Source organism: Camelus bactrianus, chromosome 13 (genome assembly GCF_048773025.1).
Source record: "Camelus bactrianus isolate YW-2024 breed Bactrian camel chromosome 13, ASM4877302v1, whole genome shotgun sequence".
NCBI lineage: Eukaryota > Metazoa > Chordata > Mammalia > Artiodactyla > Camelidae > Camelus > Camelus bactrianus.
The window spans coordinates 27,260,395-27,284,534 of NC_133551.1; the positions used below are offsets into that span (position 1 = coordinate 27,260,395).

Consider the following 24,140-nt stretch of genomic DNA (forward strand, 5'->3'; position numbering starts at 1 on the left):
TAACGTCTGGCAGAATGTTAAATGTGGGACAGGCTATCATGCAATACATTCAAACTGGTGAAACCACCTATGTACCTAAGGCTATTGCAAAACCATTTTGCCCAAGGAAAGGAAATACCTCAGTAACTCTTTCCCAGTGAGTAGTGTGTATTAGATGTTTTTTTTTCTTGTTTGTTTGTATTTTTGCTGCTGCTGTAATAAGTTACCACAAACTTAGGTCAGACATCTAAGTCAGTTCTCACTGGGCTACAACAAAGGTGTGGTTGGCAGGGCTGCATTATTTCCGGGAATTTCCTGGGGAAACTGCTTCCTTGCCTTTTTCAGCTTTTTAGGAAGTGTCCACATTCCTAGGCTCATGGTTCCCTTTTTCCATCTTCAAAGTCAGCAATCGTGTGTCTCTCTGACCATTCTTCTACATTCACATCTCCTTCTGACCATGGCCTCTGACCACGGCCAACAAAAGATTCTGTTTTTAAGGACCCGTGTGATTAGATTGGCCCTACCTGGATCCAGGAAAATCTCATCTCAAATTTCGCAATTTAATCTCACCTGTAAATCCCTTTTGCCATGTAACGTAACACATTCACAGGTGCTAGGGTTAGGATGTGGCTAACACATCTTGCTTACTATGTAGTGTAAGAAGTGAGTAAGAGCATAGCTCTGGAGTTAGCCTGTCTGTGTTCACCATTTATAAATTGGTGACCTTGGGCAAGTTAAGTTTGGGTACTTAACTTTTCCTCATCCATAAAGTGGGTATAATAATGGTTTATACCTCATAGTTTTTAGATTGAATACATACAAGATGCTTAGTACAGCGGAGGGTCTTCAGGATAGGGTCAATAAATGTAACCATAATTATTCAAAGTCTGAAGGTTGAGCTACAATCCAAGGTCTTTCTACCCAGCAAAGCCCTCATGGAGGGATTTCTAAGTCTCCCAACTGTACCAGATTTATTGTTAGGAAATTCTTCTTTACTCTTAGTCTAGAGTATGTGCAAAGGCCAATGTTTATCTTTCCCTTGAATTCCCAGCAGATAAGAGGATTTGAATCTTTTATTTGGGTAAGAGGAGGGAAAGAGGGCTGGAAAATCTCTCCTATATCATCTGTGGTTTCCTAGTGGTAGCTCTCAGTGACGGTGGCCCCAATTATTGTTTACTCTCAGTAGTGGACTTGGGCCCCAATAAGAGGGTTTTCTGATTGTTCTTAGTGACTTTTAGAGGCTAATTCCTTTGGTAGCTCCAAATCAGGAGCATCAGTACTATAGCAATGGGCTAGAATCTAGTTAATGGCTTATGGCATTTCTGGGTATATTTTTCTAACGTGTTGCACCTCACGACCAGCTTTCATGTTCCTCAGTGGTTTGACAGAATAATTGTCTTCCCTGAGCACCATCTCTAGAGGGCCTCTCACAAGAGAACAAGATAAATGTTGTATTCCTTTCCAAAGAATGCAAGTCTTTCCTCCCCTCGGACACCAATATCTGGGTGTGACTGAGATGGACACAGACCTCGTGGACTCATTCATCACAGTGACCCCCATGGTTTGAACCAAAACTAATTCAGAGAGCGCTGGCTGGAGGCTACAGACGGGCATGAGCTGTTGCTGTTTCACATTTCTTCTCCATTTTTCAAACCAGTCTTCATGCAAGTCATAAAGGGTTTTTCCAAAAGTACTCATGATAGGTTTTTTTTTAAAAGTTTTACTTTTCACAAGTAATTCTGAAAAAGGATGAGTATGGGAAGTTTTCACAGTGTTAAGATCTGAACTTGTCTTACTGGTTGCCTAGCCTCTATACCTCTGGACATAAACCTTGAAGGACTCAGAAAGTTAGCCTACAAGACCAACATTTAACTTTCTAACTTTAGAGGAGAAAGGAACTTTATATGGCTTTTTAACGATGAAGGTGAATGACTGTGACAGTCTCAGCTATTGTAAATGTAGACACCAAAATAGAACTTGTCTTAAGGGAATTGCAGCTTCAATGTGTGAAATATGCTTTTCTTTAAAATTCTGAAAAACCTTGGCTTTAGTCGACGCTAAGAAATTGGTTTCTAGGAAAGCCATACTTCAAATAAAAATTGCATACTATTACAGTTACAATTCAAAACACACTGGTTAAATATTATAGAATATGATATTCCAGGTTTTCATATAATTATAAAAGTTCAAAGAGTGTTTCTGGAGAAGAGACTAACTCATAAAAATAGCAAACACAGCCATCGATTTAATAGCTTGTAAGGGGAAACTTATTTTTTGCCAAAAATGTGGCAAATATTTTTTTTCATGAATTGGGCAAAGTTAATATGAAGCTGTGTGGTGGCTCACAGAAGCAGCGTTATACACACACAGTAGACTGTATTTATTTAATCCCTGTGATTATTAGATGACTTGGCAAATCAAGAATAAAGGGATTATTGATAGTTTTCCTCTTTATGAATTAAAAGTGTGATGCTGAAATATTTCAAGGTAATTGCTGAGTGTCAAATCATAGACTTTGAAAGATTTGCTACCTTAACTGAGGAATTTACATGCAGCAAGAGAAGAGGTTTATCTTACGGCCATTAGAAACTAAAGGAGAAGAGAGAGGGAGAAAAGGGGAGAGGGAAAGATAGGAGAGAAAGAGGGGAAAAAACGGGGCAATGGCAGCTGAATACGATGCATCAATGTATGACTAACTTTAGCTGATGAAACAATGACGTGTAAAAACCACAGAAGATGAGCAGAAGGTAGAATTGCTTTAGAAACTTACAGTATTTGAGCCTCAAAAGACAGAGGTATAAATAAAAATTGTACAACTGTACAACCTCTAAAAATTTCACAAAAATTTTATGCACAGATATTTAGAGGGATTCCAAACTCTCTTTCACAAATATTCCAGTGACAATAACGTGGAGTGATCCTAACAGAAGAAATACACTTGCATCATTCCTTTATGTCACTGCAAAGGTTTGTTTAGTGGCCAAAAAATATAATATGCATATATGTATACACACATACATATATAGTTTTTAAGGCACAGCCTGTCTGATTTGATAAAAGCATTCCGAAAGTGAGTGGTTTATTCCCTTTTATCTGAGAGTCCTGTTAGAAATCACAAGTTGACTATTTTTTGTCAAACAGATTTTTTTTTTTTTTAATACGGTTTGATGCTGATCATCATGCACTATTTTCTTTTGGGAAATCTGAATATAAGAGCTAGAATTATGTTTGGATTTGGTCACTTTATAAAGGCAAAACTCACTTCACTTTATTGAACTTTGCAGTTACTGCATATTTAACACATTGAAAGTCTGTGGCAATGCTGTGTCAAGCAAGTCTATCAGTGCCATTTTTCCAACAGTATTTGCTCACTTCGTGTTTCTGTGTCACAATTTGTTAATTCTTGCAATATTTAAAGCTTTTCCTTTATTATTCTATTTGTATGGTGATCTGTGATCAGTGACCTTTGATGTTCCTACTGCAACTTGCTGAAGTCTCGGATGATGGTTAGTATTTTTTCAGCAATAAAATATTTTTAATTAAGGTATGTACATTGTTTTTTAGACATAATGCTATCGCACACTTAATAAACTACAATATAGTGTAAACATAACTAGGAAACCACAAAATTTGTGGGACTCGCTTTATTGCACTATTTGCTTTATTGCAGCGAGAACTGAACTCCAGGATCTCTGAGGTATTCCTGTAGGAATTATAATTATAATTTTCCTTTTATTAACTGCTCCAGGATTCCAGTTATTACTGAACAATTAAAAATCTCTGAGAGTCTGCATCTTGTGACTGAAAGTACCTTTGCTTCCTATTTGTTTCTTGGTAAAATTCTTAAGCTTAAAAAAGTTTTCTCTCATTTGATTTTCATATTTCTTTTTAAAAGTAAAGGATCACACTCTTTCACATACTGTCTTTCCAGATGTCTTGCCTCTTTGGAAGAAACAGAATAAATATTTTCCATTTCTTTTATTTAATGAACTCGTTAAAGCCTGTATTTAATAGAAGACCTCAACTGGAGGTGAATATTCAGATTGCTGAGCTTCCTACGGTTTTCTGATTCTCTCAGAGCCCCTACTGGCTTTTCTTCTTAGCTTCATACATAGCATAAAATAGTAGAAACCATTAAAAACAGGAGTCGGCAACTGTAGGTGGCTGTGAATTCTCCTTCCTAGCTGTTCCTAAAATAGTACCAGTAATCAGCTTTCTGATTATCATCCCCGCAGGCTCCCTCAAAGCCCCTTCAGTTATAGAATTTTTTTGACACTATCTGTACCATTTCAAAATAATGAATTGCAAAGTGAAGAATTCAGTCAAACCTCTTTTTGTCACTTTTGCTAAAATAAGTTTTTTTAAAATGAAAAATTATTCTGTTGTAAGCTATACTCAGAGTATGGTTCGTTTAGATTCAATATGGTTTTATTTAATGGCCAACACACTGCGGAGTCAGACCACGCTGGAAGTGTTGCTTAGGGATGGTAGTGAAATCAGGAGGTCAAAAAGGCCAGTGGCAAAATGCCCAGAAGACATTCGTGTTGTGAATTCCTGATACGCTGACTGACAAAGTGGCCAAGGCTGTGCCCTGGCAGTGCAGGGTAGAGCGAAAGGGAGTTCTCCCCTCTTCGTTTTAGTCTTTATATTTCTACATTATTTGAATGTTTATAGTGACAATGTTTTCATTTATTATCTGTCTAATTCTGTAAGAGGTATAAGTTAAAGAAGAAAGACTTTGTGGTGTACACATCTGAGACTAAGAATGCATGACAATTTTAAAGGATGGTGATCAGGTCGCCCAGGGCAAGAGCACTGAGATCATCATCTGGCTGATGAATGAAAGGAAAGCAGCTCACAATCAGCAGAAGGTACCTAACTGAAAGTGGCTCTTGAGTCTCTCTCTGATCACTCTCATCTTATGACTCAGAGATGGACACTTTCAGAGAACTGGCACCACCCCAGCTGGTGTGTGCAAGTCATACAAAACCAAACATATTGTGGGGTCTTCCTTGCAGTATAGGAATACGCAAATCTTACACTTTAGTCGAGGTATCCTACTAAGTCATTCAGAGTCAAGGCAGAAACATTTCTTTACAGTAAGGAATAAAATGAATGTGTGATTTTTATCTCTCAGTAAACAAAGAGATCTTAGTGTGCTTCAGTAAGCAAAGAGACAAACACAAATTTGAGATAGGATTCTTTATTCATTTTAATGTTGAGGCCAACACTTCCCATTTTCTATTAATAAATGTCCTCAGAGGTTAAATGATGGTGCTTTGTTATGGGTATACGGTTTGTGTCTAGTGATGGGGTTTGATTAACTAGGTTTCAAATATAGGAGGTAATTTCTACTCCACTGTACTTAAAACAAATAGAATTGGTTACTAAGACCATGCACAACACCACTAATTATATTATAAAGATTATAGGCAATTAAACAGATGTATATTTGTAATTTTGTACCTTATGCAGTAATCCTAAACTGTTATTACTGCTTAATATAACTCTGGCTTTATTTTAAAAATATATTAAAAATATATTTTATTATATTTAATTTCATATATATATATATATATATATATATAATTTAAAAAAATAACACACTATAAATTCTGATCTAAGAGTGCAACTTTCCAGCATAGTTCTAGATTAACTTGGTGTCTGGAAATCTATTCTCATCTATTTGTGGCTTTCCCTCAACTCATTCAAAGGATCTTAGGGAGGATTTAAGTTGGAATTTACAGAACTTAAGAATCAGCTCTTTGAGTTCTCCTGACTTCTTCACACACCCGAAAGAGAAAAATGACACAATAATATTGTTTTGCAGTTACTTTAGTTTCTTTTTTATTTGTCTTACATTTCTCTGATTTTACCTATCGTTACCTGGCTTTCTTTTTTTTTCTCATCTAAGGGTGTTCACTCTATCTCTGCTCCTGATCAATCTCATTTTGTAAACCACTTTCTTTAGCTACCCAAGAACCCAGATTTAACTCAGTGATTACTATTTGCAGAACAGAGCAGTGTCTTTTTTTTTTTTTTTTTAAAGAAAAGTTAATCAGAAAATCAGAAGGATTTAAAAAAAGATTTAAATGTCAGAAAAAAAAGACCTGACACAGCCAATTTCAGCCCCACACTGAAGTATCAGGTGCTTTGGCAGTCCCGCTCCGTTAGATGCTGCGGTGGAAAGCACTTGGGCTCCAGGGCAGTTCTTCTCATAGATAAAAGCGTACCAGAACTGCTGGTACTGAAGTACTTTCAGTTTGAAAGATGAAAAAAAAAATCCATTGTTTTCATGGTAGTATCCCGGACACCTCTGGGGACCTGCCCCGATTCCCTTCATCGGATTGGTGCTCTCATCCTGCACGAGCTGCTGACAGCTCACATCTAACGCATCTTTTGAAAATTACCCTCAGCCTGGAGCCTTCTTACTGGGAAATGCTGGGAAGGTTATGCTCCTCCCCCTGCAGCCAATGACGGATACCAGGGCCCAAAAGGCTGCTTTCCTGTTCAAGGTGAGACAACTCTGTGGTACCACGAGCACCCTGTTTGACCAGGTTTTCACTAAATCCCTATCCTTGCCCAATTTCTTCGCCTGCTCTTCCTGGAGTCCTCATTCCCTTATAGATTTTACCTGAGCACAATTCTTCAATTAACCACTTGTACAAAAATCCTCTCTCTGGTTCTGCATTTAGAAGAACTGACTTTATAGACAAACATAAACTACAAAAATTGAAGCCCTGCTGTCTGCCTGCCTGGAAGGGATATGTAGATTCTATGTTTTGCTTACTAGTGACTTTTTGGAAGCCAGTACGAGGAGACAAAATGCACCTCTCCTCCCCCAGCATAGAGCAACGTTGGGGGTGAAATGGGGAAAAAATGGGTAAATTGTTATTAAAAACATATAATTGAGATATAGCTCAAATGTTATATGGGCAAAGTTTAAAAAGTTAAACTATATTGCTATAGGCACAGAAAAGGAAGATATTACTTTTTATTTATTTTCATTTTGTTTTATTTCTGTTAATTTGGCTTCATAATATTTTCATGAATTCTAGTTGGTTACAACATTTTCAAGCAGAAACTAGAAATACTATGAGGTCCCTGGAATACCACTTTAAAACTTATGGTAGTAACTTTATAAATGGAATACGAAAGATTTCACACTTTTCCCAATGATCTTTTTGACCCTCAGTAATTAACTTTCCCTCATTGATGGACCTGTCAATTCTTGTTAGTTAGTACATAGGATATTATTTATAAACTAATTTCAGTGCTTTCATATTTTGATCAAAAAGTCTCACATTTTTCCAATGAATAGCAACAAACCTAAAAAGTCTCTAAATCCTTTCCCACACGAGTTTCTGTCAGATGTTCAGCTTATTTTGTTCCATGCTAAGTGGCTAAAATGATGCAGCAGACAGAATATAAGTAATATTTAACTCTAGCAACTAATATAGTTCTCTATGCATTTGGGCTTTAATTTTATTGAAAGATATTTTACTGATTGTTAAAAAATATCACAAAGCGATAGCAATCTCAATTCTAGTGGTTTTCTTTATTGTTGAATTAAAATGTCCTGATATTCTTATTATTTAAAGTGGTACTTTTTAATTGCCTTACTTTTTCATATGCATGATGGAGTGATATTTTCATAAAAAACCAAGCCTGGGTTGAGTTATATTTTATTATATTCTTTCACAAGCTGAAATCTTTATATGTCATCTTTATACTAAATGTGTTGACATCGAAATTATGCAATTGACTAAAAAGCATACTGCCATGCCTTCTTAAAAGGCCTCACGTAAGTTGTCATACCTGTAGGAGTCCTATTAATAGGAGACTGTGAAGACTACTTTTCTATCAATGTTTCTGAATAGACTTAGGATTTTTTTCCACATAGAAGACAAAGAACAGAATAAGCAAAAATACATTTTTTATTATGTCCTCAACCAACCAAGTGGCATTCTGAACCTTAAATTACAATGTGACTAAGATGCAGCTGAAATAATTCTGTTGTAAATTAATTTATGCTTGTTATTTATTTTTAAAAGTTCAGTTATAATATATATATAAAAGATCTGTTTGAATCCCTTCCTAAATTTAGTACAAAATGCAGTGTATAAAAAATATTATCTCTGCCCTTACTCCTGAATGCTACTTTCATATAATTAATAGATTCTCCAAATTACTTTGCATTACAAAATCACTTGAAGTAGAAATAAGAATGGGACAGATACGTGAATTATGTTGTAGAATTAATTTAGAAATAAATAAAATAAATCATACTTGTCTAGTAGTTGTACAGAGTGAAGAAAATGTGTTATATGTAGTTTAACATATATGTAGTAAATATAAATCTTACGTTGTGTGGAGTTCTAGACAAATGTGTTTGCTATTCTTGCTTTTTATATCCATGGAGAATACGTGACAAGAAATAGACATATGGTCTGTACCTTTTTCGTAAGTCAGGAGCATATCTTTTGCAACCTTTTATTTATGAATCACCCAATGTCATGAGCCTGAGCAAACCCGGAAAATTATTCTTGTGCATTTTCAAATTTGCCACTGCCACACATGCTTCTGGGTATTGTTATCCCTGGGTAAAGGTATCAAATAAATGCTTTGAATCTACAGTCTAACCTTTCTTCTCTTCTTTTTTTTTTTTATAAGGGAGTAAATTTTATTTATAAACCAATAGATGTTAGCCAGTATTTTTGATTAAAAACATACAAAATATTATGTAATTTACTGAAACAACAATTTCAGGTTTCTCACTGTTACTAGAACAGGTAACAGCTATCTACTGCCCAAGTCAATTGAATTCATATTTCTCATCTACTTTCTTCCATAATTTGCTCTTCTCTTCTTAATATTCATCATATAGAAACTTTTATTTGATGCAATACCCATCTCCACACAAAGAACAAAGTCTAATATTTTTTCTAAGGAAGGGGTGGAAAGTGAGGTATAAATAGGAAGAACCTAAGTCCTGTTGCAGGTGGTTTAGCATCTGGGGGTCAATCTTTTAGAATTTAAGTAGAATAAGATACAGTCATTTATTCTGAAATTGCACACCATTTATTTAGAGTTTCCTTGTGGTTACAGTGTTTTACATTTGCCACGCATCCAGTACTCTTCCTGGGCTTGGGACTGTACCAATATTACAGGCAAATTAAGACATTTGAAAAAGAACATGGATTGTTTCTTCTGTTGTTTATGTGTCTACCTGCAGATTGCCCAAATCAGTGGAAATGTGGGTGGGCTCTTGGGCATTTGCTGAGCATGAATGTTTATGATAAAACTGTAGAGAATAAGTGATTCTTTGGTCCCAACGTCCCAGTATATTTTCTGCTGTCCAGTGATTTGAGGATATCCATAATATAGCTTCTTTTTTGATCCTGTGACTAGGTAATTGTTTATGGGATTGTTCAGTGCTATACTTTTAGAGTACATAGAAAAAGGGACTATGAGTTTTCTTTAATATCTTTAAAATTAAGAAGCTTAACCTTTCCTTCTCAAATGAGGCTAGGAGGGATATCAGTCCTGAATGCTGAGTTATGTGAAGGCAACATTAAAAATTCATTCATTTTTCAAAGTCTGGAGCTACCTTACAGAAATCACACAACAACATGGTATCAGTTATCCATTAATCCAGTCCCTTCTTCCCAACAACATCTGGTGGAAATTGTATTGTCATATTACTTGAATTTTGCAATCATGAATTATTATTTTATGAACATTTAAATATAGACTAAGATTATTGTGATTTGTTCCACTGGCAGAATCACCACTGTAATAATATCTTAGTCTAAAAGTTACAATGCTTAGCAATCCACTGCGTACAATATACTTCTAATTATCTAGCTTCAACAGAGAATACCTGCTGACTTCCAAGGACTTGTTGAAGCAAATATCTAGACTATAACTAATTATAATGTTTTGTAATTCTTTATATTAGGTTGTTATATTAGTCTCAATTCTACAGGGTATAAATTTGTCATGTGGGTCTTCTACTAAGTGGCATTTGCAGACAGAGGTGTGCATTTTAGTGCGTATTAAGAGAAAAGGATTTGGAATCAGATCAATTTGGATTCAAATCTTATCTGCCACAGGTCAGCTGAATGACCTTGGGCAAGTTAATTAACCCCTCTGGGCCTCAACAAAATAGGGACTAATAATACTCAACAAACACAAGTTGTTACGAAGATCAGGTGAGTTCATGTACATAAAGAGCCTAGCACGGTGACTGGCACATTATAGATACTCAATACAAAGCTATTATTTTTATTACTTTTATGATTATCATCAGATTTTTTAGATCAAAACCTTTTATCTCTCTGGAACATCTTGCCATCTTGACAGCAGTGTTTCTCTATAATAAACTAGATAAAGGCTTCCATCCACTTTATTGGAAGGGGAAAGGCAGCCATTATGTGAGGCCATTTTTGTCTGGTTTTCTTTCCAAGTACATCAAAGTTTTCATCTGGCAGTCAGCCCCAAATAATGAACTCCATGATGAGTAAATTGAGTTGTTCAGCTACTAAACATCATTCTGACAGTGATATGAACTGCACGACTAATCGTGCTTCATCATTTAACCTGAGGAGAGCATATTTGATTGGGACTAACCTGGGGTTTTTGAGAGGAGTTAAATTTGCAAGACCAGATGCTGTTCTAAGCTTTCAAAGTCTGTACAAAACATTCCTCATACCTGGCTTAATCCTGAATTCTCCCTAAAGCCTCCGTTAACTTTTGGGCTGTACCAAGAGTTTTTCTCCAATAGTCTCAGACTACAACAGAATTTAAATTGGAACTTCCGCCAGGCTGAACAACACAATTCACTTTTGTCCCAGTTCCATACTCTCAGCCCTGTGGGATAACTACTCCATGTTTTCCCTATCTGACTTTGTACCAGGTAATCAGTCAGTTTGGATGCTATTTCACATTGGTCCTTGGCATTTGACTGAAGCAGTGGTTTTTAGCAATCATAATGAAGAGAATGGAACAAGTTGATTGGCTGCTTTACTACAGAAAGTCTTCAGTGACTCTAAGACATTCAGATATCTTGGATACTTAAAATTGTGAGTGGCATTACAAAACATGTAAACATTCATGAACAGTAAGTAAAATAATATAGTATGCTTCTGAGACTATTTCTAATCCATAACTTGTTTATTGGGAGAGGGAATGTATAATATTAAAGTTTAAACTTTTGCATGACTAGCATTCCTTATAAAGCATCTACCTCTGACCCTGGTACTATCTGCTAGTTAAAACATCCGTTCAGTTTAGTTCTCCACACCCTCAGCTGTAAATCCGCCAACTCATGAAAGAACAATCTGTTTTCAGCATTGGAGAGAGGAGTATTTTTTAAGTTTGTTTTCATTTTCTTACTGTTTGATATTTTTCAGTTAGAATAGGCACTGGATCCTACTTTAAATTTTATGCATCCACTACAAGAATAGGGCCCTGGGGCTAAAGTTGAATTTCCTAGAGATTAATTCCTTTCCTTGTGAGTGGGTTAAATTCTTAGAGAAATTGTCAGAACCAATGTCTTTAGATCCTCTCAACACTTTTAACTAAGTATCCACCATATGTTTGATGTGACACCAAAAGTGGTCAATAAATTAAGGGCAGCCTGAGTGTCTTCTGCAGATTTAGAACTTCTAATTACTCCCATCAATTCTGCAGTAAAAGAGATCCACTTTTCAGATTTTGAAGTGTTTTAGAGAGTAATCAGGCAAAGAAAAGTGCTTTTGAGGGGAAATCTTTCAGTGGACACATTTTATAATTAAAGCTCCATATCAGTGGCATTTAACCCAAAGATAAAGTAAGATCATAGAAATAGTTCAGTCTCACTAGAGTCATTAAAATGTTACAAATGAGAAATGAAATTAATAGTTTTAAAGTGTTCATATGCATCATAGTGGAAGAATTACAATGACTTGAAAGCCTCACATCTATTGTCCCCTTCAGTTGAAAATACTAGAAAAGCAACAGCATTCAGACTTCTTGACTATTTAGCAATTTGTGCATCCTTAAAATTTTTTTTTACCCTATGCCTTCCGAATATATAGTGAAGAGATGTACATGTAGTGAAAAAGGAGAGAAAACCATGTTTTTTGAATTTCAACTATCTTATGAATGATAAAGTTATTAACTTTCCATTAAAAAACTTATGGAGGAGATATAAAACCAGAGACAAAGAAGAGGGGTCAAGATGAATAAGACAATGATTTGAGGCTTTTAAAAATATCATCATATATTTCTGATAATTTTGAACTTTCATACTTTTGTCTTAAGACATATTAATAATTTATTAAAATTCAGTAAACACTTAGTTCCGTTGTAAGCCATGAATACTGAAATTCTACTAGGTCAGTGATTATCCCCCAAATAATTTCAAATTGGAAATGCAGAAGTTTCCTGTGTACAGACATTTCTAACTAGAATTCCCCTAATTATGTAGGGCTGCTTCATACACATTCCTTTTGTATGAATAGCTGCTCCAACCAGTTGACCAAAGGACTTCTATCTGTGGCCACGGGGATTTCTTTCTAGTGCCTTCCATCCTAATGTATACAGTATGGACAATTCTTCCTCTTAGTCCAACCTCTTCCTTTCTTCTCAGAAAAGAAAGGAAGAAGGGCATAATGACTGGTGGGAAACCAGAAGGTTGGGAAGAAGTGAAGGAAAAGATGGGATTCAAAGCTACAGAAATCGCCAGAGGAGGGGCATCTACATTTTTTCAAAAATATGTCTTTTGATCATAAATTGATATAATAGTGGTGAGTCGATAAGATTTGCACCAGCTTGTGACTCAAAGGTAAATCAAAAGCCTGCTGAGGTTTTATTCATATCTAATTTCTGTCTTTCTTCATCATCCCAAGATTTTATGATGTCACTTAATGCAATTAAATTTGATAAGGTCAAAAGAAGAGTTTCAGTTATCATCAAATTATAATTACTAATTGATTAAAAGCTGAGAGTATAAAAACCCTGATGGTAGAGGGCAGGCTATGTAGCTTAGGCTAAACTTTTTTTAATAAAAATGTCAAATGGTCCACAATGGGGTCAGACAGGTGAGATGTAAGCATGGTGGATGGTCTTTCAATTCTATGGTCCTATTAGTGAAATACTTTACAACATGATGGATTAAAGAGATGTCAGTCACTGGCCCTGGCATTGAATCATTAGTTAATCATTCTGTTACTATAAGAAAACATTTTCCCAAATAAGTGATCTACAAGTAAACTTTTGGAAACAACTTGTTAGAAATTGCCTAAATAGCTTTCTTTGCAAATATATACAATTGTGAACAAAACAAAAAGCAAGAAACAAACAACCTTCCTTTCAAAGAGAATGTTTAAATCTATTTTTTCTTATTCTTAGGATTTGTCAGGCACTGTAATGAATTCTTTTTCTCCTGTGCTGAAAAAGTTTTTAATTGGCTTCATAGTTAGCTATTAGCTAGCACAGTAAAAACACTTAAAATTTATAAAGTCTCTTGTGGTTTTTTGCTGAAGTAGAATGCAGTGTTTTTCTAATTAAAACTGCTAATAAGAAATTAACTTCTTACCTTGTCAGAAGGTTTAAATGGATTTCCTTGTCCGCTAATTCCACCACTGATACTAAATCCAAGGCCAGGATTCTTTTCTATTCTCACACAGAACTATATAAAAAAGATATAAAAACATAATCAAATACATATAAAAGCTAAATATCTTCAAGTAACTGTATCCCAGTAGAACAGATTCACATTTCACTTAAGTTTGCAGGATTAGCCTATGTTAACTTGGTATACAAAAGACACTATAAACTCTGACAAAACATTTAATGTTTTTATAGGCATCAGTTATGATTGGAACTAAATTAAAATTAACCTGGGCAAGCAGACATTAGTATTTATTCATTACCATGTGCAAGACTAAACTTTGATTAGCAGTTTTTAAAAATTAAAAAACTTATTACAATGAAAAAGGTGATGTGTTATTTTAATTATTTACTTTAAATGCACATATATTCTGACTAATCAGGAAGGACTGCAGGAATAAGTGAAAGAAAATTTACAAATGTAGAGTGAGGGAAAAGATGTCTAAATAAGTTGCTACTGCTTTCCAGGAGAGTAAAAGGATTCATCTCCTCCATAGATAACTCTAGTGTTTCGAAACAGCAGAGTTTTTAGTCTGAGAAAGGGGAGAAGTTTTAGCCATAGTTTTAGTGAAGGTGAAACAAAGGAAGGATGAAACACTCAGTAAAAAGAGTTTTTAGTTTTGGCAACAGCTCCTGGAGAAGCAGTTACAGGCTTTAAAGGAAAGAGGAAAAGACTGTGAAAAAGAGAGAGGTCAGAAAATACTGTGAAAAAGAGAGAGGAGAAATTGTTTGTGATAGGGAAGAGTCAATAAATGTTTAGGACTGTGAAGGATGATGTTCTAGTATTCTGTGCTGTATTACCTCCCCAAACCCCATATCATCAGTGAAATCTGTTAAACACCAGAGCCTTATGCTTTGCAGGATTATGGGGAAATGACAGCTGTAGGAGTAGGTCCACCTTGGGATAAGGCTATAGTAAATAAATAGCTATTATAAGAATTGATACATAGAATGTAAATCAAGAATTCAGCAGAAGGGAAGTCAGTACCAGGAATGACCTAGAGAAATTATAATAATCCTAGGAATTCTTGATGATCCTGAGCTGGGGATGTGTGTGCCGGGGCTGTTGTGAAAATGCTAGTTTTCCAGGTAAAGTAAGACAGGGTGACTTCAGATGATGAAAGACTTGGGATCCCAGAGGAAGCATACAGTTTGGTTACGTAAAGAAAAGAAAACAACTGTTAAAACTTTTAAGTACAGAACAAATACTGGAAACTACGGTGAACCAAGAATTACCAGAGATTAGCAGGCAAGAAATTAATAAAGAGTTATGAAAAAACTAAAGAAATACATTGGCATATATTTTTGTATTTATATACATATACACTGGAAATGTTCTTAAAGATGATTGGAAACGTTTGCTTTCTTAAATAGCTTAATGTTTTTCCCAGCAGTATGGCTTAGCCTATTAATTTGCTTACGGGGAAATGCAAATGCCCCAAATGCTCTCTACATTTTTATTTTCACGGTACATTTAATCCCTACCTCTTAGATAGTTCAAGGCAAACTTGAGTCCTATTCCTGACTTAATTAGCATATATTGTGAGTCTGTAGGAACTGGGTCAAATAGGTTTGGCTGCTTAATGGGACTCTCCTTAATTCACTGTTGTATTCTTTAATAGTAAATATGATGTTTAAGTATTACATAGTTCACTTGCAACGCAAGGACAAAAACCTATCTACTAATGTGATTTTTATGGTACAGCCATTAATGGACAGTTTCTAAATGATGGGTAATTGCGATTACCTTAAGTATTCTCCTATGTTTTTATTTTAAAGATAGGTTTAATTACAACTTTTCCTTTAATTGAGCTAGCCTTGTTAAAACTAGTTATCATAGGGTGGTAGGAACTGCAGTTTTGAATAGTTTTGTGTTTATATATGCTCGCAGTCTGTAGGTATGAACGTATGATAGCTTGATGTAGCTCGAAGGAATATTTTAGCTTTATTCACTACAGAGTTTACCTTGTAGTGCTTTTTTGTTATTATTGGTAAATTAGAAAATGAGAGGAAAGAAACTAATATGATTTAAACATTTTACATTTGCATTTTCCCACGTATCTGTGCATTTACAATTACATTTTAAAAAATTCAGGTTATAGCTTTCTAATGTAAAATTTTATATTGCAGAAGGTAATATGGGGACGGTATATAGACTTTTGGCTTTCCCCGGGCCACTGTAAAATCTGAAAGGAAACATGTGCAACAGATTTTATTTACAGAGTAAATTGCTGAGAGTACTTTCCAGTCATTTCCTTTCAAGGTAGTGACAATATCTATTTTATATTATTGTCAATCTGGAAGGCACTAAAAATCTAAGAAAAACAAATTTCATATTTGCTGAGTATATGAAGAACTGCCTCAGTATATTTTTTAATAATAGAAATAATAAAGATGACATTGTGGTTTTATAAATGTGACACATGGCCATAAATTCGGATCTGAAGCCAGACTCCCCTTGGGCATGCTATGGTATGGCTAACGGGTTGTGTTGTGACTGTTGTGTCCCAAAAAGCATGCCAGAGAGAGTACTCATCTCACATATAAGGAGCTCCACCTGTCTGTTAGGGCCCAAAGGGGCCATAAAATCTAAGAGGAGAGAATGCCCCCAGCCAAGAAGCAGTCTGAAACTAAGGAGGTTTAGCAAAGAGGAGATGCAGTGTTCTAGCAAAAGGTCAGATCTAAGAGACCAGTAAAATAGCTTACTTTATGAAAATCAGCATTTCAGTTTCTATTAAGACACTGATATCAAGGAATGAAATTTCTAGTTGAAAATATAAGCAACAGCTTGGCAGTAAACGGTACATTTGCTTCTTTCACAGTCTGCTTTCATCGTTTGACTTGATACTTCTGGTCTCTGTTCATCTTGCTCTAATTTAAATACTGGGTCTTATATTGGAGAGGCCCATGACAAAATCAATTGTTCCGTAGCAGTGAGGCTCTGTGAAGTCATGATCGATAATCTCTAAAAGGTAGTGATCTGATTTAGTCTTGCACTGCTCTAAAACCTAGTAACAGGAACAAAGGAAAACGTTTCGTGTGTGTGTGTACATACAAAAAATGTGTGTGTGAGTGTGTATGAGGTGTAATTCAGGATTAGGGAGTTGCGTTACAGAAAGCTACCTGGTGATGCTGTAATTACCTGCTTACTATGATTTGTTCTAGTGACCATTCACTTTCCTAGCAGTATGTAAAGCTTTTAGTGGACACCTGCTGTTTTTGCTGCTCAAGATCCATTCATTTTTTTTTCTGGTACCTGTAACCTCAATTTCTCTTTGAAGAACCATCCACTCTTCTATTAAGAATATGAGACTCACGTGTATGCTTTTGGTAAGTCATGTTATCTAGACCTAAAACAAAGTACTATATCCCCTAAAAATATTACTGTTTATAGGATGGGCAGTAACCCCATTAAATAGGAGTAATGAGATGCCTACTAGGATTTTCAGGAAAGACAGTTTGCTCTTTCTTGCTGGCTTTAAATCTGAGAGTATCTGGAGCTCTTCAGCTATCTTTCTACCATGAGGGGAAAGCCTTTTTGAGACAGGAACCAATTCACTTAGAGAGAAGCCATGATTTCCACTCAGCCTAGCATTAAGGCTGTCTGAAACTTTCCCCATCCCTGGAGTTTCATGAGTTATATGATTTTAAACATTCTCTTTTCACTTCAGTCTTACTAGGTTCAGGCTCTCATAATCAAGAGGCATAGTTGAGTAAAAAAGTAGAGAAGAAACTTCTTTATTTGTAGATATAAAACAATTGACTTTTATTTTCAAAAGAAAATGAATTATATACTTGTTTGAAAGTCCTTCTGTGGAGTAAAACCAGCAGAACTTCAAGTATTCTGTACTGTAGGAAATTCAAGGTAAGTTTTTGATCTGTAGGAGGATTGTTAATTGCTAAAGTATCAACAAGGAACCTTGTAACCAAAAAACACTCACTTCTGAGGAACCTACATCCACAAGGGTTTTTATGCAAGTGGGCACCTCAGTCACCTCCTTATATCTATTATGTTACCTCTTCATTGACTATCTAGAACAATGGCTGGCACATAGTTAACACTCAATTAACTTTTGGTTGAAAAAAAAAAAAAAGGTAACATGCCTGTGTGACAAAAGATACATTCAATTATTTCACTGTCAAAAGTGTATGATGACTCTTAGAACGAGTGATGAGTTTGTAGAAGGTATGCCAGTTATTCAAAGAAGTGCTTCAATGATATAATTAACTGCCTGGAAAAAATCATTGTAAATGAAAATTGTGATAGAAATCACGATTCATGCCTTTATTCCACAAATATTTATTGAGCAAAATATTTATTTAGCAAAGAGGAGATGCAGTGTTCTAGCAAAAGGTCAGATGTAAGAGGCTAATAAAATAGCTTCCTTTACGAAAAGTGTCAGGTCCCTTACAGACACACACAAAAAAACTGTGCCCTCATGGAAGTTACATTCTAATGGGGAAGACAGATAGTAAACATGTGAACAGTAAGTAATTTCAGATAGTGAGAAAAAATAAAGCAGGAAAGGCAGGAGAAGAGTGATGGAACTAGAGTGTGGAGCTATTTTAGATAAAGTAGCTAAGAAAGGCCTCTCTGAGGATGTGACATTTCAGCAGAAATGTGAATAAAGAATTAAGCAATGGACAGTAAGAAAAAAAGGAAAACTATTCCAGGGAGGGAGAACAGCACTTTTAAATGCCCTGAAGACCCATCGGTCTTTGTAAGGTCAAGAAACAACAGGATGGCATCTGAATAGATATAATGGATCAATGAAATAGGATTGAGAGTCCAGAGATAAACCCTAACATTTTGTGGCTAACTGATTTTCAATGAAAGGTCCAAGGTAGTTCGATGAGGAAAGAAATATCTTTTCAACAAATGGTACAAGGACAACTGGATATCTAGATGCAAAATAATGATTTTTACCTCTACCCCACACCATACACAGACATTAACTCAAAGTAAATCAGGGACTGAAATACAAGAGCTCAAACTATAAAAGTCTGGGAACAAAATACAAGGGTAAATCTCCATGATCTTGAATTAGGCAATGATTTCTTAGATATGAAACCGAATGTTATAAAAGAGATGGCTGACTTTATCAAAATTAAAAACTTTAGTGCTTCAAAGAGACCATCAAGAAAGTGAAAAGACAACTCAAAGAATGGAAGAAAATATTTGCAAATCATCAATATAATTAGGGTTTTGTATCCAGAATATAAGAACAATTCTTACAAGTCAAATAACCTAATTTAAAAATGGGCTTGGAGGGCAAAGAATTTTAACAGATATTTATCTAAAGAAGATATATGAATGACTAATGAAAGGCACTCGACATCATTAGTCGTTAGAGAAATGTAAATTAAAAACACAATGAAATGCTACTTCACAAGATGGCGATAATAAAAAAGACAAATAATAATAAATGTTGGTGAGGCTGTGGAAAATTTAGAATACTCATTAGAACACTCATTCATTGCTGGTGGAAGTTCACAATGTGGCAGACACTTTAGAGAAGAGTTTAGAAGCTCTGTAAAAATGATAACCACTGCAATCTGGTCTATGAGAAAGAGGAAGCAAGGATCTTTGGCCATAGCGACAAATGAATAGAAGAGTTACTAAATGAAATGGGGAAATCTAGAAGAGAAGCAGATTTGGCAGGTGCAGGGCCAGGAAATCAAGAGCTCCCTTTGACCATGTTAAATTTAAGGAATTCATTGGGCATCTAGGTTGAACAGAAACATCTGGAGTACAGGCGTGAGGTCAGGGCTAGAACGAGTTTTGGAGTCATCCATCCTGGAACTGAATGAGATCATACAGGTAAAAGTATGGATACCAAAGAGTGGGGGGTCAAGATCAGAGCACTGGATCACTCTACCATTTAAAGGTCAGGAACAGAAGAGGACCCAACAGAGAAATCAGGAAAGAATGGCTAGTGTGGAAAGAGGAATACGAGTCAAATAGTGTTAGCCAGGTGAAGAAAATGCAAAGAAAGAGGTCAGTCAAGCCACGTGCTGGGAGATCAAGTGAGATGAGGGTGGAGATTTGATTATGGGACTTGACAGAAGCAGAAAAAATGCTTCATGGTACTGAAATTAAACTTGAACTTAAACTTGCTGCTTCTTTTACTTTTAGTTCCTGGCCTTATGAGTTATTATATAATAGTGCTTCTATGATAAAGAGTGCTATGCAATTATAGGTATTATAATTTTTGTTGTGACTACATACATTGTACCACCATACAAAATCTACATTAAAACTTCTCTGCATTCCCCAAATCTCTAATGAGCCTGAATAATAGGCTCAAAAAGGTAATAATTATAAAAATACATAAATGTTAGTATTCAAAAATAATTAATATTTTTGACCTTTCTATTTTTATATCTTTTTCTGTTGTGAATTAGAAATGTAAGGCCAATTCAAAGTGCTAATTAAACCTACCTTTTGAAGAAACATACTAATAGGAAGATTGATGAATAAAATCCTTTGAATAGCATCTTCTAGATCTTTCAGAAAAAAATAGCTGACTCTATATATATTTAGGAAGTAGGTATGCAATTTTTTTTTTAGTCTGTAAATAAATTTTAAAGGTTATTCACTTCATTTCCTTTATTTTACACCTAAGGAAACCAAGAAAGTTATAGATTTATCTAGTGGAACACTGAAAGAGGCCTTCTGATTCCTAACTGCAATGTTCACTGAATTCTACTATTCTGCACAAAATTCGTAAAGTCAGTTTGTAGAATTTGCGGTATTGAATTACACATTATTTGTGTGAAGCTATGAATTATAATTTCACAGTTGCAGTATTACTTTGTTTGCCGGAGAATAAAATTCTCTGGGGAAAGTATGTATAAGAAGCAATACTCTAAGTGGAGCAGGACGTAGTGCGGGATGTCCCTGAAATCATTTGAGTAAATAATACACATTAAAGTCATTTTAATACCTATTTTCTAACCACCTTTATTAAATTATTGCCTTTTAATTTTAAAATTCATAATTGAAAACCCCAAGTCTTTCCAAGTTTTCCTTCTTATGTGGGACACTCAGCATAATGTATTTTTCTTCACTTGGTCCCGACAGATGAAACCCTCACCTGGAGCCCCCATAAGCCCTTCTGGCAGCTGATCTAAAGATATGTCTGAGGTCATGTCTCTTACCCAACTGCTCCATGTACCCTACATTTTATTAAATATCAAAATGATTTCTCCAGGGTACACTACAAGGTCTCCTTCTAGGAAGGTTTCAGAGCATTTTTCCCCCTTGAATATGATGGGTGCAAATCACTTTGTATAACTCACAAGGCTGATTCTAATGTAATTCTAATGTCATGTTGTAAGTTCTCTTTCAGGCAGAAACTTTAGTGAATGTATACTCCCAGGAATTGGCAGGAGATAGCCATGGTGCTCCAGCCATCCTGGTACGTTAGGTTCATTAACGGGTATGTCCTCTTGTCTGGGGCAGACATGGACTTGAGGGTGCATTTTTCTGTTGTTTTACTCTTCCAGCGTGGGCTTACCCTTGACCTCTATGTTTGGTTATATTGCAGCAGGCTGCAGCATGTAGGGTGGTAGACTCATGAGACTGGATTCTAATTCCAGCCCAGCTTCTCCAAATCTTAGTTTTCTAGTCAATAAAACAGGACCTTCTCTATCCATCACAACATTATTGGTTAGATAAAATCAGTTAATATATGAAAGGGTTTTGAGACATTTGAAGCGTCATGCTGCTGTTTTTCCTTCCTACTTCTGCTTTGGGGTCTGTATGTTCCATACATATAAATATATGTTGCCTTGGATTATGCATTTGTGAAAGAGAAAAGCTAAGTTTATGTTAGTTTCTATTAAAATATTCAACAGTTATGGATAACTTATGTATACTTCTAAATAGTGTTAATAATAATGTTACTCAGTTGATAAATTGTTGAGTTATAGACTGTCTCAGGCACAGGTTCTCAGCCTTCGCTATGCAATAGAATCACCTGGGGAGTTTCAAAAAAATTCCTATCACCTAGGTCACATCCAGACTAATGAAATCAATTTCTTTGGGAATGAGGCCAGGGCATCAGTGTTTTTCAAAGCTCTTATGCAACCTTCATACTGCAGTATGAAGGTTCCTCAAAAAACTGAAAAACAGAACTACCATATGATCCAGGAATTCCACTTCTGGGTGTATATCAGGAAAGAACAAAAACAGTATTTCAAAAAGATACATGCACCCCAATGTTCATAGCAGCACTAATCACAATATCCAAGATGTGGAAGCAACCCAAGTGCTCATCAACAGACAAATGGATAAAGACGTTTTATATACATGTTTGTATGTGTGTGTATACACACACACACACACACACACACACACATACATACATACACACAATGGAATATTACTCAGCCATAAAAAGAATGCAGTTCTGCCATTTGCAGCAATGTAGCTGAACCTAGAGAATATTATGTTTACTGAAAAAGGTCAAAGACAAATACTGTATGATATCACTTACATGTGGAATCTAAAAATTAGTACACATGAATGTATATGCAAAACAGAAACAGATTCACAGATACAGAAAACAAACTTATAGTTACCAAAGGGGAGAAGGGACAAATTGTGGGTAACAGATACAAACTACTATGTATAATATAAATAAACAATGATATATTGTATAGCACAAGGAATTACAGCCATTATCTTGTAATAACTTATAATGGAATATAATCTACAAAAATGCTGAATCACTATGCTGTATACCTGAAACTGATGTAATACTGTGAATCAACTGTACTTCAGTTAAAAAAAAAAGCTCCAAAGCAGATTCTAATGTACAACTGAGGTTGAGAATAATTGATTTAAAGTGTTATTTTCTTGTTAAGGGGAGAGTAAGGGGAATAGGATCTTTAAGTTTCTTCACTTGGACTGGGAAACAAAGGGAAGAGCCGATACGATGGATATGATGGCTGAGAGTTTTTCATGTGAATGGGAGCAATCAAGTCCTCATTTTCTTCGTCTCACTACTTAATACAATTTGGACTATTTTTCTCAATCATGTTCATCTATAATCAAAATGGTTTATGCATTAAAATCCTTTCTATAATTAAAATTCCCTAATAATGAATTTCAAGTGACATATACATGATTTTTTTTGTTACAGATAATTTATTAAAAAGAATATCCATTATTACAAATCAGATTTCTAGTCTGTAGAAGTTAAGACCCTGAATCTGGGCAGTACTTTATGGTTTAAAAATCACTTCCATCTATTTAATATCATTTAACCCTAGAGTTGAAAACAGACTTGAATACTTAATGTCTATGAAAAATAAACATGTAAAAAATAAGTGTATTAAATTAGAATTCTTAGATATTTTGTCCTGTTTTATTGTGATGGATAGTTTGAAAATTGAGATGTTTCATCACTGAGGAAGAACACCAAAGTTTACTAAGTATTTTTTCATGGCTAAACAAAGTTAGTATGCTGCTTAGGTCAAAAATGACATTCATTTTAATTCAACAATGAATGTCAGTAGTAGCATTATTGTATATGTTTATTGCTAAATGGAACTTATTAATCAGATTAGAAATGTATTAGTTCTTTAGGTCCCATTAAAGGATACAGAGGTATACTTCTGTTAATAATAATACTTTCCATTTGTACAGTACTTTTTGCTTTCAAAGTACTGAAAGTGTTCATGTGAGTTCAAGTCAGCATTCCATCTGCATCAGGCAATTTTATTGTAGTTGAAACAGGTTTAATATTATTTGACAGAAGAGGACACTGAGGCCACAACAGGCAAGTATCTGAGATTATGTGATTAATTTAATGGTAAAATGGGACACAGAACTTGGATTTGGGGTCAGACAGATTTAGATTAAAATTCTAGCTTGATCAATTATACTTCTCACAAGTTACTTATATTCTCTGTGCCTTGGTTTCTTCATTTATAAAAAAGAAAATAAGATTATTGTGAGGACAAAATGAAATAGTATGTGTAAGCAGGGCAGCTATATAATTAGTGGGTTCTGGTGTAAAATGAAAATGTGACATTCTTTGTTCAGTGATTATTAAGAATTACAAGTTGGTGGCAGAATAACATTAAACCAAGCGTGGGGCCCCTTCTAAGTGCAGGACTTGGTGCAATTGCATAGGTCACACACCCTGAAGCCAAGACCTGTGTGTGACATACATGGTGTGTATAGCATAATACACTATATATGGTGTAAATAGCACAGCAGGCAGTCGATGTATGGTAACCTTTGTCCCGTCTTTTCCTATTTTCATTCAGACTTCTCTTCCTGAATTAAAAAACGTGGATTCATTATAATCAGTTATGTTTTTCACCTATAGCATTCCAGTAAGTGACTGCTTTTTAAAAAGTAAAATCTCCAAGCTTTACTTTAATAGAAATATTTGTGCTTTATCATGCTTACATAGCATGTCCATTTGTACTATGTTAAAGATGTTTCCTTGCACTTAAAAATGATGAAGGATTTAGGTTTTTTCCATATT

General features: G+C 35.1%; 1 protein-coding gene across 1 annotated transcript in view; it reads right to left on the reverse strand.

The window, feature by feature from the left end:
- Window positions 1-24,140, reverse strand: part of LRRC7 (leucine rich repeat containing 7) — a 428,908-nt gene that overhangs the window by 15,359 nt on the left and 389,409 nt on the right. The window contains exon 25 of the mRNA XM_010963422.3: window positions 13,562-13,654. Coding sequence (XP_010961724.3) covers window positions 13,562-13,654 — 93 coding nt within the window. The remainder of the gene's footprint in view (window positions 1-13,561; window positions 13,655-24,140) is intronic.